The 24190-nt window shown below is 46.0% G+C and overlaps 1 protein-coding gene across 3 annotated transcripts in view; it reads left to right on the forward strand.

Moving 5' to 3' along the window:
• Window positions 1-24190, forward strand: part of MAD1L1 (mitotic arrest deficient 1 like 1) — a 3106940-nt gene that overhangs the window by 464242 nt on the left and 2618508 nt on the right. For all 3 annotated transcript variants that reach the window (XM_069647622.1, XM_069647623.1, XM_069647624.1), the window contains one exon: window positions 3922-4008. In XM_069647622.1, the coding sequence (XP_069503723.1) occupies window positions 3922-4008 (87 nt within the window). The remainder of the gene's footprint in view (window positions 1-3921; window positions 4009-24190) is intronic.

The raw sequence follows: 24190 nt of genomic DNA on the forward strand, positions 1-24190 counted from the left end.
AGTTGTGGATGTCTTCAATGGATGAAATGTTCAGGTCAACTTGTGTATCTTCGTATCAATAAATGTGGCCTTTGTGGCTAGTTTTGAGGGTTGCCAGGGTCGGTCTCTATGTAGACGTTGAAGATCTTGGGTGAATGGATGGATTCCTGTAGTACTCCACTGGTGACTCGTACTCTGGTGATCTGTGGGTATCCATGATTACAAAAATGGATTCATTTTCTACGTAAGGGGTGAATCAGTGCAGAAATTCTATCCAATGCCCATGTGCTCGACTGTATCGAAGACTGTTGAGAGATGTAGTACCCAGAGGCAGGGGTGGCCATCATCAGAGTGCATCATCTACTTCTTGGATAGTAGCGTTTTCCATCTGCATCTGTATTTGAAGTCTGCTTAATGCCAATAGCCTCCTACAGATCTATCAATCTGACCTTAAATATAGTTGACTTTGGCTATTTCAAGCATCTTGCCAAGGAAAGGAAGGTGCACAGTGGGGCGGTAGTTGCCGAAGTCATATGGATACCTGTATGTTGAATTCTCTGGCATGGCTTGCAACAGGCATTGCATACAAGCTGTACTGTAAGTGGATTACAGAAACCAGCAAACGGTACAAAATAAATTGTGGTGTTGCAAAGCAATAGAGCCAAACTACAAAATTGCTGTACCCACTTTCCTGGATTGCTGAGTGGAGAGGAACATGATTATCATATGAAGGAAATATGTTGGTGAATATTAGTCCTGAGAGGAGTTGGAGAGTGGAATGGAGGAATCTGTGAGGAGCCATGAAGACTGTTTGAGAAAGCAATTGTTTCATCCGCTACTGCTGGTGTGCGAGAGTTTGTTTTTCTCCAACCTAGTTTACCCAACTTTTTCCTGATGAGCCTTCATCTGATTTATTATCCGGGCTGTGAGTAACAATTGTTCCCCTGAAAAGAACCCTAGTTCCTAATGATGATGGTGCAACAAGGCACCACGTTTTGCTGTGTATCATCACACAGCTGGCTGTACCGGCTCCAATGGTTGGTGGCTGCCTTTTGGCTCTAGTCAGTCTATTCAGGAATTTGTCTATACAACTCTTGTGTATATTATGAAATGCATCTTTCCCTCTTAAAACAGGTCCCTCAATAACAAAAAAGCTGGAAGTACCCATATACACAACCATTCGGGATCTCCACTGTATCCTTATCCAGCATCCACTTATAAGGAATAGCGAAAACCCCTTTGATCACAGATGCACTCAAGAGACTTTTTTAAAATTATTCCCTAAAAATTGGTACTGGGTCCCTAAAATTCAAGCTAGTCTAGGTAATAGCATTACTTAAACCCCGATCAGGTGTGCCTATTTTAGGTGTTTTTCCAATCACTAGTACCCGGCCAAGTTTCAGTAAAGAATGGTCAAACTGCTGCAGGTCCATATCCAGTCCAGGTAGGTTTTTGTCCCATTACCAGCAACAAAGGATACATCCCGGCCTTGCTAGACTATCGTAGACGGCTTGTAGATCCTGGATGTGTTGGGAGCATTTGATTTATTGTCTGCCTTTACACCAATAGCAACCAGGTGATCATCTCCCATCTATTTAACCTGGGAGTCGGGAGAAAGTGCCTGCATGGATAAACTTGTTCGTCAGTAGATAACCGAAAGTTCCGATCCCTTCCTTCACCTTGCCTGCTCACACCCTGAAATGTGAAGAACGTACAGGGCTTTAGTTTTTCCCCCTCACTGTTACTTAATGTTCACCTGTCATCCCTGATAATACTGATGCAGGAACTGGGAGTCTCTGTATAGAATTATGTGGATGATGCTCAATTTCTAAAAGCTCACAGGATAGTCCTCTGATGGGCAACTTTCAGAATTGTGACGAATCCTCAACATCATCACTTCTCCCCAGAGGTGGAGCCTTCCCATTTGGCCAGGGAGGTGAGGCCGCTACCCGATAGTCCCGCTAGGGGTAGTGTTCAGGGGGAGGATCCCATTGGAGGGAGGGGACCCCCCTCTATGGGAGAGGTGAAGACTTTTGGAGAACGCAGTATATTAACCATCATACCAGCAGGTATTGCTCACCAAACATGGATAGGGCCCCAAGTACTCCCACCCTTTGTCTCCTTTCTTCTGTTAGACAGGGCTGCTTTGTATAAGGTAACTCTCAGGTAAACGATACTGTGACGAAGTGTGAATATGGATGACTCCAAGTACAGATACAAGGAAGAACAGGCCAAAGAAGAGCCTTAGGTGGAACCAAGACAAACATGCTAGCTATCCAAGACTTGAAAGTCCTTCTGCCATATAGACTGACAAAGGACTCTCCTCTGTAACTCCTGCCGCAGAGGAGAATCGAGCTTGGGAGCGAAGCCACGCGGAGAGGTTGTGCTTTAGACCCGAACGCCTGGCGAGGGAAGGCAGGGACGAGAAGTCAGAGAAGAGCCAAGACTTACCCAAAGGCTGGGAAATGCGATGTCCGGTGGCAGGAAGGCAGCCATCCTAGTGGTCCAGGTGGGACTTGACATGCATGGAGAAACCAGCGTGGCGGAGCTGCAGAGAGTAGACTGCGATAGCCCAGGGGAAGCCGGAGAAGCATACCAGTGTTGCTGAGGACTGGAACCCTTGCGGATCAAGTTGGAAGGTACACGGCGGGTGTCCGGTAAGGCACTGTGACCATAGAGGCTGTGGTTGGGAGCAAGTGCAGAACCATCTACCTCATCCCAGTGGGACCATGCAGAGAGATCAAATAAGGACATATTGGGTGAGAGAACACTATAGAGCGGCCAGAAGAGATGACTGGCAGGATAGTGAAATGGGCCTGGTGTGCTCAATCGCGCACTCAATCACCCACGTATGTGCTCAATCGAAGGTCTCTAAGGTATCCAGCTGAGAAACGGCAGAAGTGAAAGTTAAAGAGTTGTAAAGAATTGTGAATCAAAGTGGTCCTGCGACGGGTCCAGCAAAATCCTGCGCACAGTTGAATATCTTCGATGTTAATACAGTAAAGAAAGTTTGGAAAATGAGACATTGGTACGACCCGGCAGGGGGAGACTGATTGAAGGTTTTGTTTTAAAGTGGGTCTGAGCACTGCAGAGGGGGACCCGAGGTGAACAGTAAATCACCTGAGCAATTGTGTGCATGTGAAATCCTTAGAAGAAAGGAACTTTAATGTTTGTCGCCTCAGGCCTTCTGAAATAAGAAACTTTGAATAGCAAAGAGACTTTGGCACAGAAGGCCCTGATGCTGAGATTTTGAACTGCATTCTTGTGCTAGAGAAGCCAGAGCGCGTGCTAATCCTGAGCATGCCGCCTTGTCCCGTGCTGAAAAAGTGGGGAAGGAAAGCCAATGGCTCGAATATCCTGACATATCATTTCTTGAACACTTTTCTTTTGCATATGTTGTTATCCCACACCATTTTGTATTTATAAGTAAGGATTGGCAGTAGGTTTATTAGTATAGACCCTTTTACTTTGACAAGACTCTACTAGGACTGCGTTATTGTTTTTTGATGGTCGTAGCTGCTCCCATCTTTAGATTTAGGATTAGATGGGCGTTTTGCAAACCCAATTGATGTTCATAAATACCCTTGAACTGTGATCACTTGTCTGTCTTACTGTTTGCTACCATGCTTTCTTTACACAGCACTGAAATCAATAGTGTTCTAGTGGCAATGCAGTTTTGTTGCATGGAGGTGGTGCAAAGCCCATTATTGGAGGGTGCAGTAGTGATGGATTGCCAAGAACGGTTTTTAAATTCCGAATTGGGGTTAAGGGGCATGTGGAGGAGTGTTAGCCAACCTGAATGCGGTCCGATGGTGGTGCTATCCACCACAGACATAAAAACAGAGTTGGACCTAGAGTTCATCCTGGTGCTAGATTTTGAAATCCTGATTATGTTATACTCCCCATGAAGTTGACATTTTCTTTTTTGTTTCAATCGTTCAGGACCCCAGATGACCTTTCAAGATACGTTGTAGCTCTGCAGCAGAGGGAGCTTGATTTAAAGGAGAACGCCACCAACACTACCAATAGGTAAGTTGACCAGTGCTCAAGCTATGTGGTGCTCCTGCTTTTGTCTTTATTTGCTTCTCGCATACCTCATGTCCTCCCTTCATATCATCTGCTTTGAAATTGCACCCCTTTACAGTTACTTCTAGAAAGAAAGAATGTACTGGTTAATTCTACAATGAATGGCATTTAAGTGTGTTGAACTCTCCTCTCGAGTGAAGGTATTTATCCTTGGTTAAGTTGGCATCTGCATAGAAGCTGCTGTCAAGTTTTACTCTCCAGGGTCTAAGGAGGTTGTGAGGGTAAATTTGTCAATTGATTGTACCAAATAATTCTCGTGTGGTTGAAGGATACATGGCAATATGCACTGTTTCACAAAGGTCAGAGGACACAACATGGCCTAAAGAGGGCTCTAAGTTTATAGAAGTGTCTGGTATCCCCAGGTAACTCCTTGTTATAGTTCAAGTTTGGTAAATGAAGGCTATTAAAACACCCCTGGAATAATGCAGTAAACATTACATACAAATGTAGGTGATGGCAAAGTGTACACTGATGGAGCACAAATGTGACATTTTGTAGTTATTCTAAAAACCAGAGAATGTCATTGTGATGGAGGTCGATCTAACAAAGAAAATGGGGTGCCCATGCTGGTGTTATCTAATCGGCAAAGTATGTATTTCTTACTTTTATTTATTAAGCCATCTAGTTCGATGACCCTTGAATTGGACCTACAATTGTTCTCGAGGCACGATTCACTGGGCTTTGCTATGTACTGCTGCAGTCTTCAACAGAGTGTAATTCTCTTAACACTTGTTTAAACATTTCATGAAACCTCACTTAATCCTTCTAACTTTAATGCATTATGTAACATAGCAGGATCCAAAATCTTTGATGTACATGGTAGGAGGGCATTGCATTTTACACCCAGAAAATCTGATCATAAATTAGAACATGAGCCATTCAATATCCAAGATTGTAGTTGGTGCTGCAGAGTTCAAGCTGACATTCAAGAATCTCTATACAGTATGGAGTAGTGCCTCTGCGCTCCTTGGTCCATTTTACAAGGGAGAACATTTCCTTTCTGGGCCTACACACACACACTTCACAACCTTAGTCCAGTAGTGTTCTAATATCAAGGCATTGGTGCACTAGCATTAAGGAGAGAAGATGGTGGTGTGAAGCAGTAAGGTTCAGTTTTTATATACAGTTTGTTTGTTTTGTAAGAGGTCATCATTTGGGCACATACTGGTGAATTAATTAGCCCAAAATCACACAAGTTTGTCCAGTTGGCGAATTGATTGGTTTCTTGTACACAAATTAGTGTATAGGTGGCGGCACCTTCCAGGTGTCGTCCTCACCCTGACGTCCTTTTCTCTGCAATGGATGGGAATGAGGTTGGGACTTCACTCTTTTTTCTTTCTTTCATCTTTCTTAATTTACGTGTGTAGTTTTTGCTACGCATGCCACAGCTCCTTGGTGGAGCTTTAGGGTCCCTCACCTATGCCAGCTAGAGCTTCTTTTTATGTGTGAGCAGTGCTGTCTGAAGCAGTTGCTTGCCACAGATTTGCATTCACTCAGCTGAGGTGTATTGGCCCCAAGCATCGGTGGGACCGCTAGTGGTGCTACGCTTGGTCAGTGTATGCGTTGACTTGCCGAGGAGATCTTCTCAAAGACACTGCATCAATACGAGTTCCTCAAGGTGAAAAAGTGTGCATGTGGTAAGCAGTCTTCATTACTTTAGGGCACGTAGACAGCTACCTGATGTATGCGTTTGCCTTTCCGAGGCCCCCACCACCCCAGAGGTGTTAAGTCTAAATTCAGGATAACAGGCTACTCCCATGGGGTCACGGTGATGAGCATGCCAAAAGGATAAGTTGCATACCTCCTCCAAGAGGAATACGACAGACAAATGTTCTGGTAATGCTGTGGTTCCCCACAAGGTGCATAAAAGGCTTTGTCTCCTGGCTGCTCCAAGGATGTCACAGTGGGCAAGCATTCTGGCGAGGCCGTAGTTCTCCACAAGACATATAAGCTCACCAAACGCTCATGCAAGATGGTGGAAGATGGTAAGGGTCACAAAATAGTGACAAATATGTCTGAGGTCCTGCGATGCATGAAGTTCTTGGGCCTTCAGGCCTGTAGACAGTGCCCTCTCTTGCAATCTGGTTCCAACGCCAGCGCCCCAAAAGTGCAGTGGTCTGACGATTGACATCTCATATTTCTCTCTGGTTCTCTTCGAACTATGGCGGCCGCAGAAAAAAGAACCCTCTGGTCCAGCTTCCTCAACAATCATCCAAACACAGATTTCGGGTCAAGTTTCCGCAGATCATGCAGTGCTGGGTTATGCTAGGTTACTTTCAGGATACCATTCTTGGGAGGTTGCTGCCTCAGCTGCCTCTGTTGGTTCAGTCGACCGCTTCTGTTGCCATGCCTTTGACTAGCATAGTTTCATCGATCCCAGCGAGAATGCCAACTCTTCTGGCTATGCCTCTTCCAGCACCTGCTCTTGTACCTCTGTTACATCCTTCATTACAAAAAGGGCAGCCACCACCTCTGCCTGCTCTGGCCCCTCAGTGGGACCTGAAGAGTCATGGAGGACATGGGAGACAACCAGGAGAAGTTGCTCTCCTTGTCAAAGGCTTTTCATGAGGATTATGGGGTTGCTCACATTTTTTGACCCCCCCGCCCTACCCCTCCTGACCTCACTTCCCCCTCCTCACACCGGAAAGTCCTCCTGTCAAGACTTTGGTCCTGTCAGGGGTCTGATGAGTGCTTACTAGTGACAAATTTGGTGTGCCTCTGCAAAAAGATGCCATGGCAGAGGCCCTCTGAATATGGCTCAATCCGCATTCAGGCTCAGTGGTGAACAGACTAGTAGGTAGTACAGGCCCTTGCCCTTATAGTCAGTGTGCCTCGACTCTCATCCTCAGCCTTTATCAGTAGTGGTGGCTGCCACTCTCCAGCCCAAACCCTCAGCAGGATTGCTCTGTGATCTAGGTTCTGGGGGAAATAAGAGAAACTGATTATGACCACAAGGTGTACTGGCATTGCCAGGCCAACAGTACGCCCTTGCTGGCTGCAGCCAATCGGAGGATGTGGGAGCCAGCTGAATTAAACTAGTACTTTCCAGAGTACAAGCTTGAGGGCTCTATGCTGGCCTCTGAGGCTAAACAGGTCCTCAGGATGTGCTCCTATCAGTGGTGGGCCTTGTGGATACATCTTCCCAAAGCATGGTGATTGTTGACATGTGAAGGGTAGCCTACTTGCGAGCATCTCAATTTGTGTTGGCTGTCCTTGATAAGATCATGGACCTTCCCTTTAAGGGCTCTGATCTTTTTCATTTGTCAATGGAAGAGCAACTCCAGCACTCTTTCTGGATAGGAATACAAGGCCAAGATTCTAGAAGCCAAACGCTGCTTCTATAATGATCAAATGAATCACTCCGGAAATCAAACTAAGGAACTTTTCTGACTTTTCAGGTCTTGGGAGAAACCCGCTGTCACCAGCCCTATTTTTAAGCCTACTAGTGAAGACTGTAAGAGTTCAGAAGGCTTTTTCTGACAAATTGAAAAGTGCCCAAAAAAGGATTATGGAGGAACTAACTAGGAAGGCTTCCCACCCTCAAGCACCCTCTAGTTACTACTGAGAATTACAATAAGGTGGGGAAGGAGGAGGGTAACGCTAATATCATGATGGGCTCCTAAAACCCCGAACATGGAAATCCGTCCCAGCAGGAACTCCACACTGGTTTCAGGTTCGCAGAGCTGACTATGGCAGAGACTCATAACGTCCACAAAACCTTGCACCCTACTAGTTGCCCGGGAGAACTCCTTGCATCATATTAGAACATGAAGACATTTTTGATCCATTCCTCTGCAGGTTTGTAAACTTTCATTTCGTTGGGCTTATCCCACAGTCTATAAAAAATGTAGCGGTTACCCCACTACTGAAAAAAGCGGGTCTGGAACGCAACGATGCAACCAAGCTCAGGCCTATTAAAAACGTACTCTTCTTTCTGAAACGAAATGATAAAGTTACCACACTTCAACTTCAGACCTATGTATTGGGAGCTGGCATTTTACATAAGAAGCATCTGGCTTTCAGAGCTTTCATGGCACGGAGAGTGCACTGCTGGATTTGCAGACCAACATGCTCTCTAAGCTGGAACTAAGCAAGTCGGGCTGCTGATATTGTACTTATCAGCAGCCTTCAACCTGCTAGATCATAGGATCTTGCTGGACCAAATGGCCACCATTGTGGGGCCTTTTGGTGGGGGCAATACATTGGCTCAAGTAATTTCTTGAGGGACGCCATTCACGAGTCCATTGGGGTGAAAGTGCCTCCAACGCTGAAATTACCACCTGCGGAGTCCCTCCGGGGTCATGCCTCTCCCCTTTTTTTTAACATTTACATTATCCCATTATGCATGGATCTGGAGAACCTGGATTTATTTTTCTGCAACTATGCAGATGACTTCCAGTTAACACTGGAGATCAGTGGGGACTATGAAAAAGACCAACTGAAGCTGGACTTTGGATGTTGGGAGTTGGATGACAACAAATTGGCTAGGCCTGAATGCAACGAAGACCGAGCTCATGCTGTACGGCCCCCGGCAAGCAAGAGATAAATTGGGCCATCTCTACGTTAGTTTCAAAATTGATGGCAGCCAGATTGCGGTGGTGCACAGGGTGAAGACCTTAGGCACCTTTTTGGAAGCCAGTTTGGATAGCGATGCTCATGTGGAAGCAATCACAAAAAAACACTCATCTTAAGGTGTTATGGCAAGTTGCCCCTTTAGTTTCAAAGGAAAACAGTACTAAACTAGTTAGAGCAGTGACACTCCCACGAGTAGACTACTGTAATGCTTTTTTAGGGGGAGCAAACAAGACGGCTATCCAAAAACTGCAAAAAAATTCAAAATGCAGCAGTTTGCATCATATATCGGATGAAACGTACCGAACCGACATCAGCGGCACGGAAGAAGCTCCACTGGCTACCAGTCTCAGCACGGATCCAGTTTAAGCTTCTGACCATCTGCCACAAATGTGTCTTTGGTAACGCACCAATTTACCTTAAAGACAGGCTGAATGTTTATCAACCAACAAGAAATCTCCAATCTGCAAAGGCATGCCTACTAGAAGTAGATTGTGTTAAGAGTTTGCGGATATGGCCGTGCTTTTAATATGCAGCCAGCACGGGCCTGGAATGCTCTACCAGAACATCTAGGTGAAGTAGAGAACCATCTGACGTTCAGAAAACAGCTGAAGACCGTCTTGTTCGTATAACGAGTACATTGCTGCCACCTCTTTCCTCTGTTACGGCGCCTGGATGCCCTTTGGTTTTGGCGCATTGCAAATGCATTAACATAACATAGCTATTTTTTGTTAAGCAGAAGTTTATTTGTACATCTGATCTTGTTGGCTTAGCTGCCACCTAAGGCTCTTTCTTCCTTAGAGGTATGTGAAGGGCAAGACCCACTCCTCTGATGGGGTGAAGAGCTTCTTGGAGAGGCAGGCCAGACCGGTTCTGTGATTTTCCCTAAAACGTTTTAATCGAGGCATGTTTTACCAAAACCAGATCACTGAAAAAATACTGAATTTCTTGTCTTTTTTTATTTGCGTCGGCTCTCCACCCCCAAATCTCCAGTTTCCCAATGTTTTAACCCTCACCACCTCCCCAACTGTTTTAATCCCTTACCCCCTCATATATATATGTGTGTGTGTGTGTGTGTGTGTGTGTGTGTGTATATATATATATATGTGTGTATATGTGTATATGTATATATACTCGATCTGAGCCTTGTGGAATCTGCTTGGATCAAATGCTATGCATAGGCTGACAGTTAGTAGAAATTGCAGATTATTAGTTGTTTTCGAAACTCGAAAAGGGACGTCTACAGGGCGTGCCAGTAATACTATCCCCAGTGTGATGTCTACTGTACCCATGGTGCTTCACGTGTCGAGGTCCCTCAGGTTTTGTTTTCCGCCATCATTGTCAGCCGCTTATTGCGGAGTTCCTTCTGGCTATCGCCATTATTTACAAAAATTATTAAATCTTGTATACTCTTTTGTTAGCCGTTCTCCTGCAAGATCTTGGGCAATGGTATTGAGGACTACCTTTGTCGACGACTACACCAGCTCGTCTCGACAAACCTTTCAGATGGTTTTTAGAAGGCCTCAATGGGCCTCGGCCCTCACAGTAGGGAGAGTGGGGGGTGGTTCATTCTTTAGTCTCCCTAAGAGAATGCATACTCCCTTTCCTAGCCACTTATTTCGCCAGGCTGCCTTCCCCATACACAATGGAGACTACGCCCATCCTGTAACCATAAATTCCCTTGGAAAGACTTGCACTGGGTGTGCAATCATGGTCTCCCAAGGGATCAAAACGAGGGACAGTGCAAATCGTGCAGGCTGTTCAAGCCCAAAACACTGCAAAACAAAGCACTGGGCCCACCATACCATGCAGGCTGAGGCCACCATGGACATTGAGGGAGCCTCCAGTGACTGCAGCATCGACTTCTACAGTGATGTCGAGGGCAAACCGGATCCGTCGGATGTCCACCTGCAAGCCCCCGACCCCAGTAGGCAGGCAGGCAGTTCTGCTACAGGGACGACACCCGACGGCACTAGCATGACCAAAGCACAAAACCCACCTCCCACAGGCAAAAATCAATCTGCACCGACTGGAAATCCACACACAGCGTCAAGTGGGAAGTTTCGACAGCTCCCTGTCCTCTGGTCCATCGGAGTCACATCACGATGGATCCCTGAAACCGACAGGCAAGTCCGTTTCTGATGCTGTGTCAAAAATTACAAAGTCCTCACACGCCGACAAACGAACATCGAAAGAGGCGTCGACGGCCCCACGCATGCCGAAAAAAACGACTGTCCAACGATTCATCGAAGGCCCCTGCGAAAGCTACACCGAGCTAAAAAATGACTAGCTTATTAAGGAACATGTCCCAGACACGCTATTGAAGAGTCAGATTTCAAAGAACCACATGTGAATGGAGGATACCACAGGGGCAAGGGGCTGGTCTTCCAAGACCACACAGAGCAACAGAGGTTCGAAATCCTGGATCCGCGCTTAGAAACCAACTTGGGTATTAAGCGCTTTTATAAAAAAAGAAATTCAATTAAATGTGTCTTCAAAAACACAAGAAAAGGGCTATAGTTTCGGGACTATGACCCAGGGGGAGGGCACCATTTCAGGGACTATGCAGCATTAAAAAAAAACCTGCACCAAAACCATCACCTACCCCACCTGCTCACCCCCCCCCCAGTAATCCCAAGTTCATCTCAATGTTCAGCAGAGATGATTGATAGTCATGAGACAGATGTCTTCCTTAGCTAATGTCTTTGATTACCGCCACAAGGTATTGGTAAACCCTCAGGGTGCTCCACACAGCGGGCCAGCTACTACTCAAAGTGGGTCTGCAGTTTCTCAGCCCCCCCTCCAAGAGAGCCCACACAGAACCCACTCGAGCATCCTCCTCGCAGCAGGACTTGGGGCAGCTTGCTTATTGTGAATCCATGCAAGACTTTCAGGACACTGGAACTTGGACTGACCCGGAAGACCAAGGGGATATGGGTGATGATAACCAAATTTACGATGACGAGGATGTCTACTTCATACAGTCGCCAGATCACTCAGACCCACCGGTGGCAGACTTGCTGGTCGATGATCAACTGCAGTACAATGACTTACTTCTAAAAGCGGCAGAACATTTAAAATCAATGCACAAGAGACACTGGTGGACAAGGACTTTGTTGAGAACATACTGGGAGATAGTCTGCCACCCAATTCTTTCCCCTGCTGCAATCCGTACAGAGGCAAATCCAACCCTCTCTAGTAACTCCATATTTAGCACGGGAAGTTAACCTGCGCATTGAGAGAGTTTTCCTGCCAGCTCCCACAGACCCACTTTAAATCAGGGGACAGTTAAAACCAGACTCCTTAGTGGTTACAACTACTAGGAAGAGAGCAGGAACACCTCTAGCCTCTTCCGAAGCCCCTCTGGATAAGGAGAGTAAAAAGATGTTATACTTTTGGAAGGAAAGTAGCCTCTTCGGCAGTTTAGCAGGCTAGAATCGCTAATAATACCACCTTATTAACTGTTACAAGTAGGATGTGATGGGCAAGCAAATAGCTTCAGTCGCAGAGCCCCTAAATAAACAACTGACTCTCTCCATTGCAGAGGGTAAACAAATTGCAAACTGCATCCTCAACAACAACTTGCATGCATCAGACCATGCAGGGAGAATAATAGCAGAGGGCACGTTGATCAAACGCCACACGTGGCTACGCCAGTCTGGCTTCAAGCTCGAGACTCAGGCTACCCTACTTAATATGCCCATAGAGCCAAACGTTTTGTTCGGCAAGGAAATGGAAGATGCTCTAAACAGCGTGAAAGAGTATGATACCTTAATCATTGGGGCAACTGACCAATAAACCCTCCGGGCAAAGAGGGGGCTTCAATATTCACCACTTTAGATGGCAAAACACTCAACGAGCATCAGGTTACAATCAGGGTCAAAGCTCGTCTTGGCGCTCATCACAGTCAGTCCTCGCAACTAGGGTTTCAAAGAGGTCAAAGAAGATCTTGCAGATCCTCCTCCTCCTCCAGAGGGGGAACAACACCCCCCACAATGACCACCCGCTACAGGTTCCTTCCCATGCCACTCTACTAGGAGGGCGCATTTCATACTTCACCCATGTATGGGAGGGAATCGCCTCAGACGAGTGGGTACTTTAAACTGTGGCGGGTGGTTATTGTATAGAACTGCTACAGCAACCCACAGACAACCCACCAAGACAAAGGAACACCTCCAAGAAAGAAAAGCGTATCCTGCTGGAAGAGGTGACCGTGCTGCTCTTACAGGACGCCATAGTAATCGTCCTGGCGAACCAGGTAAACAAGGGTATTCATTCAGTGTACTTACTTGTACCAAAAAAAGACTTCACAATGCGCACTGTCTTAGATCTGCGCACTGCAAACACCTAAATCAAGCCACAGAAATCCCGCATGACAACGCTACAGGAAGTAATCCCACTGCTAAAGTGGGGGGGGCTACATGGCACCCTTGTTTATGAAAGATGCATACTTTCATATTTCAATGTTGCCAGCGCACAGAAGATACTTGCATTTCAAAATAGTGAACCAGCACTACCAATTCAAGGTGCCGCCCTTTGGCATAGCATCCGCTTCAATGATATTCACTGAGGTACTGGTGGTGGTAGTGGCGCTCCTACGCAGGGAGTCAATCCTGGTGTACCCTTACCGGGACGACTGGCTGATCACAGGGGACAATCCCCAAATTTGCAAGCAAAATACCCAAAGAACGATCAATTTACTTTCTCAATCAACGAGAAAAGGTCAAGCCTTGTGCCAAACAAGACCAAACCGTTCCTAGGAGCTGTCATAAAAACAGAAGAGGGTCTAGACTTTCCGTCAAATGAAAGAGTACAAAACATACTGCTCAAATACCTCAGTATGTAGCCGCTCGCCAGATAACTGTACACAAAGCAATGTGCCTGCTCGGGATGACAGCATCATGCATTTACCTGGTCCACCACACACACAATTGCACATGCGCCCAATGCAAGAGTGGTTGGCGAAACAGTGGTCTCAGGCAAGCAGTCAGTGGGGCGATCAAGTGGTCGTTTCACCAACCCTAGTAGAAGCTCTATGCTGGTGGACAAAAGGGAACCTGCTGAAGGGAAAACCCTTGCACAACTGGGCGGTGCAAGTGGTTGTCACAACAGACACATCACTCACTGGGTGGGGGGGCATTACCTTAATCACTCAGCGCATGGTCTGTGGACTGAAATCACAGCAGCCTTCTAGAACTTCTTGCAGTGCTCAATGCATTACAAGCTTTCCAAATCAGACGGCACCACTGCAATGTTTTCCATAAACAAGCAGGGGGCACACACTCTCCATGCTTGTCCAAGCTAGCACGAAAGATATGGAAGTGGACACTCAAGCGGGGCATGTTCATAACGTCACACCATGTTCCAAGGGAACTCCATTCTCTAGCGGACTCACTAAGCAGAGATCCGCTACCATATATCGTAGAGTACATTTTCTCACAATGGGGCTACCCCCGTTTGACTTGTTCACAGCAAAATTCAACAAACAATTCCAGACTTCGCATCCAGGTCTCCCCAAAACAACTCCAAGGGGAACACCCTGTGGATGAACTGGTCAGGGAAATGTGCTGACGCTTTTCCCCGAACTCCTCTGAGCAAAGTGGTGAACAAGATTCACAAAGAACAAGTGACATTAATCCTAGTTGCTCTGTGTGGGCGAGACAACCTTGGTATCCACATCTGCGCAAACTGACGATGTGCGTCCCAATCAAACTTACTTGCCCATTCAACATGCACACACAGCATGGGGGTACACCCTCAGTCTATGAACTTGGCAGCTTGGCTCCTGAGGTCCTAGAGTTTGGCCACTTCAATCTACCTCAAAGGTGTATGGAAATCCTCAAGGAGGCACGTACACTAGACACTTTAACAAGTGCAAGAGATTTGTAATTTGGTGCCAGTAAAAACAAATAAACCCACTAGAATGTACTCCAACACACATTCTTCATTACATTCGTCACTTACTAGAATCAGGGCTATTATTTAACTCAAAGTTCACCTAGTGGCTCTATCCTCATACACCACTTCTCAAAGTAAGGTGTCCTGGTGGAAAGTCCCTGTCATTAAGGCATTCATAGAGGTAGTAAAAAGTCTCCACCCTCCTATTTCAAACCCGCCGCCAGGGTGGGACCTAAATGTTGTACTTGCAAAGCTCATGGGACCCCCTTTGAGCCTACGCACAAGTGCAGCCTTAAACACCTCACATAATTCGGCTTTTCTGGTGGCCAGCACCTCCATAAGTAGAGTCAGTGAACTGCAAGCTTTGTCAGTGCAAAGCACTTTCTTTATCCACAAAGACAAATTGGCATTAAGAACGCACCCTAGGTTTTCCCCCAAGTTCATTTCAAAGTTCCATGCCAATCAGGCCATCGAACTACCAGCTTTCTTTCAAAATCCATCAAGCTCAGCTGAGAAAAAAACTCCATACACTAGATGTAAGGAGGAGGGCGGTCCTTTACTATGTAAACAAGACCAGACCGCTAAGGAAAACAGACCAACTGTTTGTCTCCATATCTCTAGGCAGGGAAGGAGACCGCATTTCCAAAAACACCATCTCCAGATGGATAGTCCGATGCATACAGCCCTGCTACACTCTATCAAATAAAACACTGCCTTTCACACCAAGAGCTCACTCCACCAAGGGTACAGGAGCTACCTTGGCCTTTTTTGTAAACGTCCCGCTGGATGCCATTTGCAAAGCAGCTACATGGAGCTGTATCCACACCTTTACTCAGCACTATTGCATTGACACTAACTCTAAAGCAGATTCCTAGGTGGGACAAGCGGTGCTAAAACATCTATTTGCCGCTGTACCTTCTCACAACCCACCACCTTCTCCACACACTGCTTGTTAATCTATGCATAGCATGTGATCTAATCAGATTCCACAAGCCTCACAAGGGATACATTACTTACCGTAATCTTATTTCTGATGCTTGCATCTGCTTATTTTCACATGCGCCCAACCTTCCTCCCCTTGGAGTAGAAGGTGCATAGATGTTTTCTGGGCTTCATCTGATACATAATCTGCTTTACTACATCTGTAGTCGCACTACACTTCATGCAACCTCAGGTCAGAAACAATCCATCTGTGAGACCTCTACGTGTGAAGCACCATGGGTAAAGTAGAAGTCACACTAGGGATAGTATTACTGGCTCGCCCTGTCGACGCCCCTTTTTGAGTTTCGAAAACAACTCTAATACTACACAGCTTCCACTAGATGTCGGCCTATGCATAGCATGTGAATTTAAGCAGATGCAAGAAATACGATTACGGTAAGTAATGTATGCCATATTTTTTTTAAATCGTTATTCCTCTGGTGTTTTGGTTAGGGTAAATGCCTCGAATAAAATGTTTTCACTAAAATCAGTGCATACCAGCCAGAAAGTCTCCCAGCTCTGGAAGAAGCAGCAATGCTCCACCCTGAGGTTTGTTCTAGGGTCCTTCTCCCTCTACCTCCTCGGATCCTAAACCAAAACAGTGATTGCTTATTCGCTCTCATTCCACTGTGAAGGGAAGGGAGGATATCTTTCCAACTGGAGGAATGGAAGGCAATTTCCTAAGACCATTGAGTCCTCTATTGTAAAGCAGGGGTACCACCTTACTTTTCCTTCTGGCTCCTTCCCCCGCCAGGCCTTTTCTCTAGTTCAGTATGCTCGGTTTAGCTTCTGTACTCCTGAAGCTCATGAACATCAGAGCAGTGCAAGAGGTTATCCCATCCCAGAGAGTTGTTGGTTTTTCTCCACGCTGTTTATGGTGCCGAAGAACAACCAGGCGAGCTTGAGCCCCATCCTGGGGCTGTCCTCCACACCTTCCCTCTCTTGAAATGGTGCAAGATGATCACACTGGGGCAGATCCAGTCTGCAGCTGCACTTAGCTATTGATATTGGATCTTTGCAGTGGATCTCAAGGATGCTTGTCTGCACATCCTTATTGAGGAGTCGCGGCAGCGTTTTCTACACTTCTCCCTCTGGCAATGTCAGTTTAACTATAGGATGCTGCTCTTTCTTCACCACAATTCTTCATCAAAAGGATGTCTGTGGTGGCGGTTTGTCTCAGGCTGGGGGCAGACGCACAAAACCTTATAACGACTGGCTGTGTCATGCCACAGGTTTGTGTGAGGTGGGTTCTTTTCGATCTTCTGTTTCACTTTGATCTATCGGTGAACTTGGCAAAGTCCTCCTTGGCGCCTACTAACAGGCTCTTCGTTGGCTTCATTTGGGATTCTCGCCTTGCCAGACGTTTTCCAATAGAAGTGAGGATCTAGGACAATGTTTCCACATACTCTATCTTTTCAACCAGCTCTTCGACCCTAGCTTATTTGTTCCAGGGACTGTTAGATCTATGGTTTCCTCCACCCTGTAGGTGCCTCATGCCTGGTAAGATCAGGTACTGACACAAAGAGTTGTTATTAGCAGGGAATTTTTAAGGCAAGTTGAACCGTTTAGAGAGAATGCTGTGCATGTGGTTAAACCGAACTCAGGCAACAGGCGGTGGTGTGTGCTATTTATACTATCAACGCCATGTCTGGACGTGGGAATGGTAACCGTCGAGGGAAATGCATGACTATACCACACAGCCGCCCCATGATTCCGAAAATTTTGAGTTTGTAAAGCACTATATGGGTATATCTAAGATGAATCAGTGGGAGGAACATCCATCAGAAAGAACATTGCCAGGGTTAAGTAAATAGTTCTCTGCTTTGGTCGGGCAGTAAACTCCCCTGGACAAACCTCAGAGTGCAAGATTTGTGGGATTCAGACTAACTGCTGTTTCACATCAATGTATTGGAACTTCACTGCCTTGAATTTCCTTTCGAACATCAAGAACTCTTGTGGTCAGGCATTGACGGAAATGACCACAGCCATGTTTTATCTGAGCAAGCAGGGTGGGGCAGGTCACCGTAGCACATAAGGAAGGGCTTCAGCAGAACATTCATGTACAAGCCCTTAACTTTTCTGGAGAGGAGAACTCTGAAGCTAATGCCCTTAGAAGATTGGAGGCGGTCTGGCCACGCTTGGGAGCCCTTCTCAGAAGTGGTGCAGGATCTCTGTGTAAGCTGGGGGGTTTCCCACTGTGATCACATTTGTGACTTTGAACCCCAAGTGCTGCTTCGTTGCCTTTCAGCTGGATAGTGCCAGAACTCTATTGGGGGGTGGGAGGGATCTTCTGTTCTCTTTGGGGGGGTTAAGACGATTTGTGTATTGCCATTCACCCTTATTCAAAGGATAATCGACTCGGAGAATACAAGCCTGCTCCATCAGCTGGGTTCTGGCACCCTGACATAAAGACTCTGGCCCAGCTGCCTACAATCAGACTTCCCCAGAAACCGGATTTCCTGTCTCCGGAGGGTGGGTACATGTCATCTGTCCACCTACCCTTTCAGTTGTCAGTCTGGTTCCTGAGGTGGTGTCTCAGGGATATCTTGGCTCATACAGAGAAATCATGGCGGTAATCAAGGCAACTCGTCGTCCCTCCAGGATTGCTCAATACAAAGGCAAATGTAACCCCTTTGTCTCGCAGATTAGTTCACGTTATTCATTTGCGAGTTTGCTTCATTGGGACAAGGGGGTGTCTCAGAGTTCTGCCGCACCTACTGCTCATCGATTGCAGCATATGAAGATGTGGAGATCCTGCTCCGTCTCTAATACAGTAGTGAAGCGTCACTTTGAGGTACTCTGGCGCCTGTTTCTGCTTAGGAGTTCTCATCCTGTCTGGGATTTCAATGTCATAGCATTGAATATAAAACCCTTTGAGCCCATGACAGTAGACTCAAAGTTGGTGGCTTGGAAAACTGCCCCTTGGTGGCTATCATGTCGCCCCGCCAAGCACCGAAGGACTAGAGACCAGATCTTCTAGCAGCCTCTTTTTTTTTCTCTTTAGGGGCAATTCTCAGGGTTTGGCTGCTTCCACACCTTCTATTGCTTGCTGGATTGCCTCTTGCATATTAAATACTACTGATCCTAGGGTTGGCAGCCTGCACCGTGTCTTAACTCTGCACCCTTTTGAGCCTCTACTTCTGTTGCCTTTCAGAGACCTGTTCCTTGGGAGGTCATTACCATCAATGCCACTTGGGCATTACTTTCTGTCGGCACTATTGCTGATTCCAATTCACGAGCAGACACTTGATTTGTTCAAACATTCCTGCTGAACTTGTCCGGTTAAAGTCCGAACCACTGCCCCTTGTGCTTGTTAATAAAGGTTAGTCTCGCACAAGTATGGAGGAAAGGGGCCAGGGCCTAGGAATAATGAAATTACTTAGTGACTACTGTCCTACTGCATAGTACTTTCTCCATATGCCCTCCCACTTGCCTTGCAGAATTAGTCATTGGTTAGTTACGGCCTAGATGACAGAAAACATTGGGGGGGGGTGTTAAATTACATTGCAGAGGGCAGAGCATAGCACTGGAAACTTGTGCACCTCCACCTTTTTAGTTTTGGATACTAGAAGCCAACGCTATTGCATTTAATTACAGCTGGGAGGATTGACATTTGTGGAGGTATGCAGGGAATCCCCATGGATGTTCTCAACCACTACCCACCAAAAACACATCCTCCTGTGAGCTCTTGAGCTACCTCTATTGAGCATGACCGGTCTGCCAATGCTTTTTATAACAGTTTGCTGAGAGTTGATGGCTTAACTGCGCTGTAAATGCGTTATGCAAGCATCGTGTGCCTTCAGCCACTTGATTTATCTGTTCATTTCCTGCAAGCCCTCTTACAAACAAGCATTGACAAAGCCAACAGTTTGCGTGTGTATAGTTATTTGTTGTGCACTATCAAATGCCCACGTAGTTTAACCATTTTGCATATCAACTTGTCGGTGCCTGGCAAATGCCAATCTACTGGTGGCACTGTTGGCTTTGCCAATGCTGGTTGTCTCAGAGATCGGTTCACTAGGGGAAGGGGGGGTGAGAATTGAGTAAACGGGCCCGGCCTTCGCTCTGGCAGCACCCATGGTAATATATAGTGACCCTTGTTTGCCAGCTTTGGTGTGGGGGAGGAGCATTTGGGCGAGGGGGTGCCTTGCTACGGCGCTCTGTTTAAGTGATTAACTCCCTGCTGACACGCTCGCTTAGCATCAGCGCCCTATTGTATTGAAAGAGCCTGTTTCTGTTGCTAGAGCGCCCGCGCGGTAGCGGGGAACCCTTGAATGACTCCCCTCCCCGCCCCCCAAGCTGCAGTGAGAGGAGGGCTAATGTAGCGCTCAGTCCCTGTGAGTAAACCAGCCATTAATTTAGAAATGGTGGAGACCAAGATGGTGGTTATAATGGCACCTTAAAGTGGACTTTATATTGCTCAATTTTGCTATCCTAAATTGTAAAGGCCTTTGCAGTTTGTGCTTTCTGTGGCGGGCAGGGTGCACGTCTGCTTCAATATGGCCACCAGTTCTTTCTTCTGCAACTGCCACCTCTAACACAAATGTTGGCGCTACGGTGCACACCGTGCCTTCCCAGAAATGACTGCGTTCTCAGCAAGCTCCGGGGGCTGGGCTGGTTTAAAAGTCGATGACCATAAGCACGGAAGATGTCATGATCGAACATATCTGCGTGCTCCTGTGCAGTTTGGCCTCCGAGTGGAGTGTTGCAGACTGAAAGACAGTACAACCCTAGGCAACCCTAGGCATACTGTGACATTTCTAAATATAGCCTTTTTTTTCTTTCATCTTCTCCGTCCTGGTATCTTGGTTCACGCATATTCACTCTCTTCACCCTCTGGCTTAATTTTTCATGTTGAACATTTTATTTATTGTGGGACTTTGTGCTATCAACCTGAAATATATTTTCTTCTGATTTTGAAGTGATGTTTGCTAAATGTGATGGGGTATTAACGTGTTGCCCTTAAAACTGGATTTGAAGCCCCATTGCAGGGATAAGGTACTAGGTGGTAAGCTTCTAAAATCTAACGGAGCCTGGATTGCTTACGTGGGTAATATCTTGCATGTGCATACAGATCTGTACATATTTATTTATATCCAGTCAAAAAACTTTAGTTAAGATGATCCGAGTTATCACAAGAAAACCTAATGAAATTCAGTGGGCTTGGGAAGTTACAGCCATCTTTACCTTTGAGCCCCCTTCCGCCAGTAGATGTCTCCCATGATGTAATTTTTGTATTTCATTGATCATCCATGCTGGGATGTCATGTTTGTGTTCATGAGCCGACCAAGATCTTTTACTGAATTTGAAGGGTTTTGTTACGCTAGTCGGCCATGGCCTCTGTCAATGTAGCACAAATAACTAACCAGATCCCACTTACCATGGACTGGGGCCATGACCAGTAGCCACATCCTTCGGCCGTGTTCACTGCCCACCTTGCAACAGTAAGGCAAAGAAGGCAGACACGACCTACGGCCACCTCCCCTTTCAGACGCCATGGCCATGAGCTTCAGCCACGGCCTTAGGGCAGCCACTGTCTTTGTTGCAGCAGTTATTATAAGGCTAAGGCACAAGGTCATGACTACAATCCCCCTGTAAATAAACAGATCCCACTGGCAATGGCCAGTAACCACATCCGTCAGGTGTTTACTCTGTCCATGTTGCAACAATTGGGTAAGAGACTCCAACAATTCCTCCCTGTTCCCATAACCTCCTTTCACTCAGACATGTAACGCCTTTTTAAAAAAAGAAAAAAATTGTGAGTGTATCTTACGGTATCATGGAAATCCTGCAAGATTCCCACTGGCATATCTCTGTAAAACGTTTTGCCGCACATGATCTACCCAGCATACCCCACACTCCAACTGCATGTGTGTTCTGACCACCTATACCTTCCTCTTGAACCAACCTTCTTCCCTCCCCTCCAAAAGTTTTTCCCGCAATTTTCTTTTTTTGCTTCCCTTGGAATTACTGGGGGAATCGTTTGCATGACGGAAAAATAAATGATGGCTTTATTTCTGAAAAGTCTCCCTGCTGAAATGTGCCATCAGAGCAATCGAAAGGTTTTTAGGGACCATCTGCACCCCTTTCTCTATAAAATTTTAAAAGTACTGCATGGTATTACCCCAAATCAACAAACTGCAGATCTACATTGCTTTGTGTCAAAGTTGTTTGGCGCAAATCCGTCCAACAGTTTTCATGGTACGTGTGTTCAATAGAAGCGCCTTTTCCTTGATGGGGGAGAACTGGGGGGGGGGCGGAATGAGAGTACTTTTTTGCTTCCTTAAATTTTAAACTATTTAAGGAATTTTCCACACAATTCACAGTTTGGAGGGGCCTGTCGAAAGCATTTCTGTTGAAATCTTTCATCCAAATACGTGCAGCGGTCGAACGTTATTAGCAGTTGAATTGTCAAGTCAATACAAATGGATATCTTAAATCCTTTTAATGTATACATTATATATAAAGTGTGTGTATGTATATTTCTGAGGCTTGTAGATCTGCGTAGACCAGTGGTATCAAACTTTTTTTATGCTGAGCCTTTTTGCTAAGCCTCCCCTTGAGTAAAAATATTGTGGCCGGACCCCCAGATGCCATATATATTTATATTTCCTATTAAAAGCATCGACCATGCTCTCTTTTTGAGTACCTTGCACCCCCCCCCCCACTGCCCTGTCTCGGGAGCCCCCTTAGCTGGAGCCAGCCCCACAGTTTGAAGGCCACTGGTTTAGACTTGCATGCTTTGCATAGGCCGACATCTAGTGGTTGGTGCAGAGTATTATGACTTGTTTTTCGAAATCGAAAAAAAGACTGACAGGGTGTGTTTGTAATAATATCCCTACTGTGGCGTGTATTGTACCCATAGTCCTTCACGTCTAGTGCCTCCGTTTTTTTTTTCCACCATCGTGTTGGTCGCATTTTAGAGTTCCACGCTACAGTTAATATTCGTTGCCGAGATTTAGTGGTTTATCCATAGTTTAATATTGCTGAATTATATTTATCGCTAGCTGTGAAGTCCTTGGTCGACTCATCCAATGGAACTCCGCAAAGCTGAAAGCCGTCCGGACATTAACAAACTTCCTTCACGGCCTACCTTCAGGCTTTGGCCTACACAGTAGGGAGAGTCGGAATAACATTTCACACTGTTATTTAGAGAAGGCCTCCATTCAAATTTCCATTTACACCTTCTGGCCCTCTGTCAAACTCCATTTTAATTTTGGCCATCTTGCAACTGAAAGTTTCCCTGGAAGTACACACGTGTGTAATCATTGCCTCCATCGCGACCACCTGGAAACTCTGTGTAAGGTTTGTCGGCCCAAAACCCTTAAGGACCGAGGTTTAGGTGTGTTTGACCGTCTAAGAACTGATCGCTGCAAAATGTTAAAAAAAAAAAACAGCCTTCATGCGATCAGTTCTTAGAGGTTGAAACGCACTTTCACCAATCCCCCAAACCCCCTTCCCTACTTACCTGTTCCCTCGCCGCCTAGTTGTCTGCAGCCCGAAGCGTCAGATCCGTCCCTCAAACATGGGTCTGATCCCCGACGCCGCCGGGTCCCTTTTTTTAATTTTTTTTTTTTCTCCAGTCCCCCGCCTCCAACATTGAGGAAGCGGGGACACCCCCGAAACCACTCAAGGCTAATACATACCAATCATAAGAGCGGGGGAACCCCCGCGCTCCCCTCTCCACATGTTCGGTATGCATTTGCCAATTTGTATGTTTTTATTGTTTGTTTATTTTATTTCTAATGCGCTCCAGACCCATAGGTAGAAGGGCGCAGCAGGTAGGATAATGCAAAACTTACATTGTTACAGATTATACAGGATACAGTAGAAGTTATACATATTATACAAGATACAGTAATGGATATTATAGATATTATACAAGTTATACAGATTATACAGGATACAGTAATATTATACAAATGTGCAGGACCATCATCGTGCAGGTCGATGAGTTACATAGGGGATGGTACGCCTAACATATCGTGAGACAGAGGACAAGTGTCAGAGGACAAGTGTCAGGTCTGGGAATGTTATAAACCTATATCTAGTGGTCGTTGGAGATAAGATATTGGATAACATTCCTTCTAAATAGTGGGTACGGCTGATCTGCTCTTAGATTGTTGGGTAGTAGATTCCAGATTTTGGCCGCCTTCACAGGGAAACTATTCCCACCAACCGTGGTAAGTTTAAATCTCGGTACTACCAGACAGTTAGTATTGGTAGCTCTGATAGGTCTGATGGAGGTTTTTTTTTTGTTTTTTGTTCGTAAGGTAGCTTGGGGCGGCGTTGTTAAGAGCTTTATGTGTCAAGGAGATCATTTTTAATTGAATTTTGTGGTTTGTAGATAGCCATTTGTGTTGACGTCTAATGGTGGAGATGTGTGTTCTTTTGTTTATGCCAAGCGCTGCTCGCAAAGCATTGTTTTGGAGCGTTTGAAGTTTCTGAATGGTAGATTTGTTGGCGCCACTGTAAAGGGCATTACAGTAGTCGATCCTGGAGAGGATAAGTGCTCTAGCCAGGATCATGCAACTGTCATTGGAGAGGAAAGGCTTGCCTGCTCTTATCAGTTTGCAGGTGTATGCGGTGGTGGAGGCCAAGGATTTTAGTTTTGTCGAATGATAGTGTGGAATCCAAGTAGAAACCGAGGGTTTTTACTTCCTTGGAGACCGTG

Source organism: Ambystoma mexicanum, chromosome 2q (assembly GCF_040938575.1).
Source record: "Ambystoma mexicanum isolate Mex_15411 chromosome 2q, UKY_AmexF1_1, whole genome shotgun sequence".
Classification (NCBI taxonomy): Eukaryota; Metazoa; Chordata; class Amphibia; order Caudata; family Ambystomatidae; genus Ambystoma; species Ambystoma mexicanum.